Below are 8,701 nucleotides of genomic sequence, written 5' to 3' on the forward strand. Positions count from 1 at the left end.
ATGTGAATTTTTTATACTTGGGAGGTCTATGCCCCTAACTCCCACATTATTTGAAGGTCAACTGTATAGTTTCTGAGAACATGTCAGATCAGAGCCTAACTTGTTACTCTTGCAGTTCCACTTGAGGACCCGAAGGTGAGCTGCTGTGAACCACTCACTCCATCCTCATCATAATGCATGTGCGTATTACTTTATTTACCATCACCTGGAGAAGAAATCTCAGAATGAGAGTTAAAATCTAGTAACAGTTCTTGGTTCAAAATAAATGAAAGGACAAAAGTCTCACATGGCTTACCTATGGAGATTCACCTTATCATGATTTAAGGGGTAAGCACAGCACAGAGCAGCACCGACAACTTACTGAGGTTCACCGCAAACAAAGGCATGATATTCTTTGTAGACTTAGATTTCACTGTTCTGACACTATATCCTTACACGTGATTTTTTAGCACCCAGAACTAAATTAAGGTCTTCCTAATACTCTTCATAGAAGTATTCTGACAGCCAATTTTCCAGTGCATGTTTATGATTGGAAATTTCATAATGCTTTAATTTTGGTACACTGAGTGATTCTATTTTAAAAATATCTATGCCCTGAAAACTCCAGTGACCACTGGACAGTTCAAAAAATTTAATTACATGATTTTAACCAATTCACTTTTGAATTTAGAACAATCAGTAAAGGAGATCAGTCCTCCTTTTGCTTCAGTACCTTATTTTACAACAGTGCAAATGAACTGTAATGAGAACACCCACATGAAGAGACTGTCCTGAAAACTCCTAGTGTTTCCAACAACCAGACCACTGAGTCACTGTGGATGATTTAAAATTAATAAATAAATAAAACTTGGAATGAAAAACCTTTCAGTAACCCCTGCAGTTGTGGAAAGGTAAAAAACATTCTCAATGCAAAAAGGTGAATGGTTGACATTAATTTTTTTAAGAAAGCACCATATGTTAATACTGGTTTCTACTGAAACTCAGTCTGATTTATATTGTATCTTATCCTGAGCTAGACTTGATAAATGGCATTAGCTGGATGGTAAATATGAGATTAGACAGAAAATAGGAAGAAATTTACATCTGCAACATACAAAACTCTAGTTTTAGTCTAATCCCTGAGGATTTGGACCTCAAGGTTTCCGGTGTTTTTATTCTTCAGGAAGTTTTTTTTTTGTTTTTTTTTTGTTTTTTTTGGTGAGAAATGCAAAGATTACCGGGATACATACAATCTTGTTGTATAGTCTCATTTATTATGAAAAGATTCTTCCAGTATGTACATACGAACCAAAAATATCAGTTTATCAGTCCCACTCACATCCCACCCCCACAGGCATACCAACAGGGTCAGTCTTCCTTCATGGTACCTAGAAAAACTGTCTTTTTCCTTAGGTAAATGGCTAAAAATGTGCTCATACGACTGCTGCGGTAAGAGCATCCACCTATGTATCTTTACATACTTTGAGGCAGTGTGGCAAAGCTCTTCCAGCACAGCAGTCTATTCATTCAAAGTCATCTAACCAAATACCTTCTCCCACAGCTAAAAAAGAATCCCAGTATTTCCCTAGTTTAGAGATGAAAATACTGAAATTGCAAAAGCAAAAAGGCTAGGACTAAGATCCAGGTCAGTAGTTCAACTATAGCAGCAGTACACATCAGAATTACGAAGTTTTAAAATATACCTGTAGGGGCCTATTCTGACTCAGAACAGCCTGGGCTGTGTGTCCTTAAAGAGTACTTGAGATGACTCAGTTGTGTGACTAAGGCTGCAAAGGAAGTAGAGCGTTCAGATAACGTAGACAAAAGGTTACATCGTTCTTTCTAGCCCATCCCCACTTTCAGTTTTATATAACAAGATACATATGGTTCACTTTTATTTAAATTCAAATGGGTGCTATACTGTCATGTGCCTAATCCCCACTTTAAAACTTCATGCTGGATGCTGGTAGCAAACTAAGATATTTTCCTTTTTTATGCATTAAATTCCATACTGTGCTTCATGAAACAGATTATAAGAACAATTCACCATAATCCCCCTTTGCCATGAAGAAGGTAATTCTGGTTAGTTTGCCAGATATTGATAAAGTAAGAGAAGAGAGGGCAGCAAATCAAGAGACCAAAAACTTATAGTAGAAATGCCAGGCTGAATCACCACACCCACAGCCCATAGGAACGCCAGCCCATATTAATCTGTAGTTCTACTTAGACCAGTAGGGACAGCACCAAGTCACGTGTTACAACTGAAAGCATCGCTTGACAGCAGTCCTGAAAGATCATAATCAGTTGGGAATGAAAGTCATTTTTCCTTTAAAATACAAAAATGGCAGTGTATACAACTCCCCCTTCACTAAGGCTAAATTGAGGAAACCTGAATATCAAAAACGACAGATTTAAGCCATTGATTTGGGTGCCACAGAGACAGGAATGACAGCTATTCTTCCGCATTGCTAGACATTATTCTCCCTACACAAAAATGGATTTAGAGCTTGACAGAATTTAAGTCAAAGGTCTACTTTTCTTTGACAGCTCAGCCAACTCCTCCCTGATGTGTTGTACAGAAATTTCATCTTTTTTCAGCTTTGCTTGCTTCAGTGCTTCCTGGTAGATCTCTTTTGCTTGTGTATATCGTTCTAAAATAACCCAGAGAGAAGGGACAGTAAGAAGAAAATGTATGTTTTCCAGGTGATTCTGAAGAGATAGCACTAATGTGGATATAGGGCTAATTTACTGTGTGCTTATGAAGTGACAGGCTGGTGCTGCCTCATTTCATCCCCGTCTGATAGGCTGGAACTCCACTGAATGCTGGGGGATTCTTTACAGTCCTTTCCAGTATGTCTTGAGGCCTTTGAAGAGCCAAAGATTTCATGAATGGTGGTATGTGTAATACACCTGTCATACCAGGTTTCTGAAAATGATAGGTATAGTGTGCTGACACTAAGAAATGTCTGTCAAACTGATACTTCCTCTCATACAAGCCTCACCAGCACTCTGTGAGAAACACATTGTAACTGAACACATTTAGAAATCCGTAAAGCACTACTGACGTAAGGTACTATCATTGCAAGGTTTTCTCCAGCTTGATGGGGTTTGACAGGCTACTGCGGGTCTGCAGAAGTTATGTGAATTGAGCACAACAGTACTTCAACCTAATTAATACCTTCTTTTTCTGCCATTCAACCAGCCTTTTAATTTACATGTTTCTTTGTTGGCCCTTGCCCTCCCTACATACCATTTCACAAATTTATCAATCCAGTGACATCCCTCCCTTAAAGCAAGTCAGTTCAGTTTCCATTGCTACCTACCTCTGTGCATCAAAACTGCAGCTAGATTACTGAGTACCATGTGCAGCTCAGGATGATTTATCTGTCTTGCCAGATCTGATGCCCTTTGCATATAAATATAGGCCTCATCAAAGCGGCCCTGTGCATCCAGGGTAGTAGCCAGGTCACTCATCAGCACAATGGTCTATATGGAAAAGAAAAGAGTTGTTTCTTTAAAAACATGCCTGCACAGAACTTTAATGTGGAGTGCATCCAACTCTGAATACATAAGATTTCCTCTTTCCTAGCATTCCACAAAAGATGAAGGATACCAGCCTTTAACAAATTTGTGGGCATTTGGTAATCACACTGTACAGTGGAGAATGTTAGTTCGACCTTCTGGGAAATACAAATCTGGAAATTACGAAACACTACGTATTAATCCAACTAATTACTCAATTAGAAACACCAAATGAAAAACAACAGCAAGATGCTATGCATATGATCTCATTTAAAGCTGAGCAACTTTGAGAAGCCAGCCTCGTATGGTTTGATTGCCTCTAGAACCCCACTGTATTATGTTGTTCCTGCTGATAACCCTGAGGCTCATCAAAAACAAGAAACATACCATCTATTTTCGGAAGATGCCCAGTAAGTTTTTTTTAATTTGGCTACTGTAACAGGTAGACTTCCGTACCTACTTCCCCACTGATGCCATGCTTTAAGCCCCCTGACCCTAGTACTTGGAGATCTGAATTCTGTGCTTGCTTGTTTATTATTCCTCACTCTATTAAGGGACTCTTCATAATAAGTCATAAATCCCTTTCATGGAGATAATTCATAGCTCAACCCCCGTTTTCTTCCAAAACATATTACTCACCCTGCCCATGTACCCCAGCCTTGGGACACATTCAGTTAAAATAGTTATGTCTTATATTGGGGGTAGCGAGCATTCACAGACAAAGCAATGCATTCCTTACATCTAAGAACTTATTTGGATGGAGGGGAGACCCAAAGAGATGATTTCAGTTCAATGTGTTTAGTGTTCTAACACAGAGCTTTACACGTTACACTTAAATTCTATAATATGCCAATGGTTTACAAGTGTTTTTAATGTGATCCCTGTTCCTTCCCTCACCTCCTGCCATTTTAACCGTGGGGTAAGGGAGGCAAGGATATTTGTGTATTAAACTGTTCCCCATAAGCTTCTAATGGGAGTATCTACAGACCCCACTCTGAAATACTGTGCTCTGTCCATTGAAGCCTGACCAGTCCTGCCTTGTAGAAAGGTTGCTCTGTTGTGCAAACCATGGATCATGCGATAAGTTCTGGGCAGACCTAATATGATAACTAGTCCCAAATCCTTTCTGAAACAAGTAGTTGGGGTGAGGGTGCTGGTGGTACGAAAATAAGTAGACTGGGGAGAAAGAAGGATCTAAGACCATCTGCTGATCCTGTTACTAATGAGTGTGACATTTCACACCCTTCAGTTTTGAAACCTTTGTTTTATATTCCCTCTTCTGTGTTTTCCTCCCTTACCTGTGGGTGTCTTTCTCCTTGTATTTCTTCAGAAATCTGCAGAGCTTTTTCATACATCCTTTGTGCCTGTGATGGCTGCTTGGAGAACAGAAGGTAGCGAGCACAGGCGTCTAAGCACATGCCCAAGAGGAGGTGGGTATTGGCTTTCTCTTCCACTAAGGAGAAAAGAGGAATCAGCAAATCTACCCAAATTGTTGTTACCAGGACCCACAAATATGTCAGCAGAATGGGACCCACATGTCACTTAGGGGACAAAGTAGGTGGATTAACATCCAGTTGAACGACCTATTCCAAACTAGCTGGAATCATGGAACTTCACCCCACATTTTAAGTAGATTAAGAGTCCACACATTCATTAAAATGTGGAATGTTATTTTTAGTTTGAAACAAATAATATTCAGCAGAAGCAAATGAAGATAAACTCAAAGAAGAATGAGTTAACAACAAAAAGTCAAGGCCAATGAAAAATCTGTAAGGTGTAAGAAAAACAATGCAGGAAGAAGACAGAGAACACTCAGAATCCTGAAGTGCAAAGTCACAAGCCGAATTTAAAGAATTCAAGGTAAAGGCCAGGCATAGTGGCTCACACCTGTAATCCCAGCACTCTGGGAGGCCAAGGTGGGTGGATCACAAGGTCAAGAGATGGAGACCATCCTGGCTAACATGGTAAAACCCCGTCTCTACTAAAAATACAAAAAAAATTTAGCCAGGCGTGGTGGCAGGTGCCTGCAGTCCCAGCTACTCAGGAGGCTGAGGCAGGAAAATGGCGTGAACCCAGGAGGCGGAGCTTGCAGTGAGCCGAGATCACACCACTGCACTCCAGTCTGGGTGACAAGAGCGAGACTCTGTCTCAAAAAAAAAAAAAAAAAAATTCAAGGTAAAATTGAAACAAGCTAAGAAGAATAATAAAGCTTACAATGACATAGCACCTCCCAACACATTCAAGAATTGACTATACGATGTCTGAAAAAGAACAAGTTTAAAATACCTAATGCCACATACGAAGAATTGGATACATAGATCATAACAGTAACCTATATCAACCTGGGTAAGACTTCTAAAAGATGATACAAATAACGTAGAAATGTTCATAAGCAAGATTATATGGAAATTCTGCAAACAACTCAGCAGGAGGTAAATGTTCACATAATAAAAGACTAGAAAAAGAGGTTACCTTAGATAATCTTAGGTAACAAATTAGTAGACACCAAACTGAGTATGTTCAGTTGGGTTCATTTGCCAGCAAAGCTGTCGTTCATACCAAACCCTTTCCCTTCCATGTCTTCAGTTTTCAGAAATCTACAAGTGGCATACAGAGTTTAAGGAAGACTATGTTACTAAAATGAGACTTTTCTAATACCTTCCCATTTAGAAAAAAAGTGCAGCTTGCTTCTATCACTTACCTAATTTTACATAAATATGCTCTTTAAGGCTGGAGCAAATGTGATTTTCAATGTGAAAATAAACTACTAAAAGTGTTCTCGGAGTTATTTCCAAACAGAACACCAGCATCGTCTGAATCATCTATTTCGGAAAAATCAGATTCATCAAATGAATTTTCAACCAACCACTGTTCGAGAATGATGTTAACATCACGCGTAGGCATGCTATGTTTTCTAGGATTTGACATTTTCAGCGATCAAGAATTACTGTATTTTGTAAATGGAAATACTACTACTAAAAACAGAATGCTATAAATAGAATGATATCTTGTTCCCAAAGTTGATATACTAGAGCAATGTGGAAATGATAAAAGCAAGATATTTTGTGGCAACAATTTAAAAAGATGTTTAGTGGTATAACTAAAGTACAAGAATAAAGTGACAAGCAATTCTAGCGGAAAATTGTTACCCTTGTTATCACTGAGTAGTGGAGTGGAAGCAAAAGCAGTAAAGCTTTTTAGAGAAAACAATGAGGTACAATTTAGCTATAATATTTTAAAAATACATGCACATTCTGACTACAATAAAAATGGAAACACTTTTTGAAAAGCAACCTTTTCTAAAAATAAATGTACTATTACTGAACTTTTATAAAACATAAAACCTTTAGCAACTGCCAAGAGAAAATTTCAAAGTTCCCCCAGAGTTCCTTTGCTAGTAATGTACTTAAACATAGTTCTTCGAAACATTAAAATAAAAATTGCTAAAAGTTAGACAAGAAAAAAATCAAGTACTTTAATAACAACTGAGAAATATATTGGAATCGTTTATATAGAGCCCCTAAAGGGTCATTTAAAACTGAGGCATATTTACTTCTTCAAACATAAATGATTCTCTTTCATAAATAACTTCTGATCACAGAAAAAGATATGCTACTATACTCAGTCCATGAGGCAAATAGGATTCACTATAGAATTTTTTACTCAAAATATTACCGAATGGAATAATCAGATGTATTAAGGAGATGACCAAACAGCATTTATTCCAGGAATAAAAGAATGGCTCAGTATATCAAACTAGGTTTACATAAATATAGACTAAAGGGAATTTGATAAAGTACTGGGGCAATTATATGCATTTATAACAAGAGCAAAAGAGCATCTCTAATTTAGGAAAACTTGAGCATAGGCCTCTAGCTCTCCCCTACCCCCTCACCATCAATAGCAATATAGGAAAGTCTACAAGGGTCTTTGAAACTAGAGATATTTGTTCACCAAATTCCAAGAATACACTGAAATTTCTGCTAAACTAAATCACTTGTTAATCAACTGATTAGCACTTCCTAATTAGTGTTAATGGTTTTAGTAGAGGGAATAAAGGAGAATCTAACCTAACGCTATTGATGAAACCCATCTGCCTCAAACACCTAGAAATCTTAGATAAACTGTAACACACATCCTTTCCATGCACAGCTGAGATCCCAAGAGAAGGAAACCCCAAGTGCCAGAAATTAGGAGTAAGCTAAAACCCAAAGTGGAGAGTCTGTGAGTTGACACAGCAAAAGCCTGGTTTCTGTTGTAGCTTGAGCGTCTCTGTAATCCAGGAATTCAAGCTGTTGATGTGTACTAAACAGAACTAGATCTGAAGCCAATGCATAAAACCAGGATTACCATTAGGACCACAACCCCAGGAAAAGAATGTATGTGAAAAGAATTGCAGCACTCCAACCTACACTTCCCCTAACCCCCTGATCACAGGCACAGGGAGATGACAAGGAGCTCTGAATGGCCAAGTCTGGAATCTAGATGAGAAAAATGACTACCCTGTAAGTTTGATGTCTAAATTTATAACATCCACTTCGGCCAGGAGCTGAGTGCCTGGAAGACACAAAACTATTCTGGAATCTCACTGTATAGCTAAAACCTTGCTGAAGATGAATGTATAATCCAAAATTAGTGAACATGACAATTCATCATAAATGAGAATCAGCAGACAGTAAGAAAGCAGGCCTCATCCCCCAAAATTTTATAAAATCAGACAACTCCAGTAGTTCTTACTTCCAGTAAGTCAAGCATACACCACCTGAGTCTTGTACCTGTAACTGCTCTTTGCCTGTAATTTTCTTCCCTCACAAATAGCCACTTGCCTATTCTCTCCCATTCACCAGGTTTCATACTAACAAGACCTTCCCTACACCCTCTATAAGACAGCATACTTCCCCAATGTATTCCTGCTATACAGATTCCTTCATAAATATCTACATAGCACTCTGGACACAGCAGACTTACTGGATAGTGCTTACTATGCGTCTTTCCCCCACCAAAATGTAGCTCCATGAGGCAGTGACTTTTTTGTTTTTTCTTTTTTGAGACGAAGTCTCACTCTGTCGCCCAGGCTGGAGTGCAGTGGCAAAATCTCCACTCACTGCAACCTCCGCCTCCCGGGTTCAAGCGATTGTTCTGCCTCAGCCTCCTGTAGCTGGGACTACAGGTGTACCACCATATCCAGCTAATTTTTTTT

At 38.7% G+C, this 8,701-nt stretch overlaps 1 protein-coding gene across 3 annotated transcripts in view; it reads right to left on the reverse strand.

Annotated features, from left to right (window-relative positions):
* Positions 1 to 1,233: 1,233 nt before the first annotated feature.
* TTC19 (tetratricopeptide repeat domain 19) overlaps positions 1,234 to 8,701 on the reverse strand; it is a 34,032-nt gene continuing 26,564 nt past the window's right edge. For all 3 annotated transcript variants that reach the window (XM_011957966.1, XM_011957968.1, XM_011957967.1), the window contains exons 8-10: positions 4,800 to 4,954; positions 3,303 to 3,465; positions 1,234 to 2,630 (exon numbers count right to left, since the gene is read on the reverse strand). In XM_011957966.1, the coding sequence (XP_011813356.1) occupies positions 2,497 to 2,630; positions 3,303 to 3,465; positions 4,800 to 4,954 (452 nt within the window). In that variant the 3' untranslated portion in view covers positions 1,234 to 2,496. The remainder of the gene's footprint in view (positions 2,631 to 3,302; positions 3,466 to 4,799; positions 4,955 to 8,701) is intronic.

Source organism: Colobus angolensis, unplaced genomic scaffold (assembly GCF_000951035.1).
Source record: "Colobus angolensis palliatus isolate OR3802 unplaced genomic scaffold, Cang.pa_1.0 Scaffold452, whole genome shotgun sequence".
Lineage (NCBI taxonomy): Eukaryota > Metazoa > Chordata > Mammalia > Primates > Cercopithecidae > Colobus > Colobus angolensis.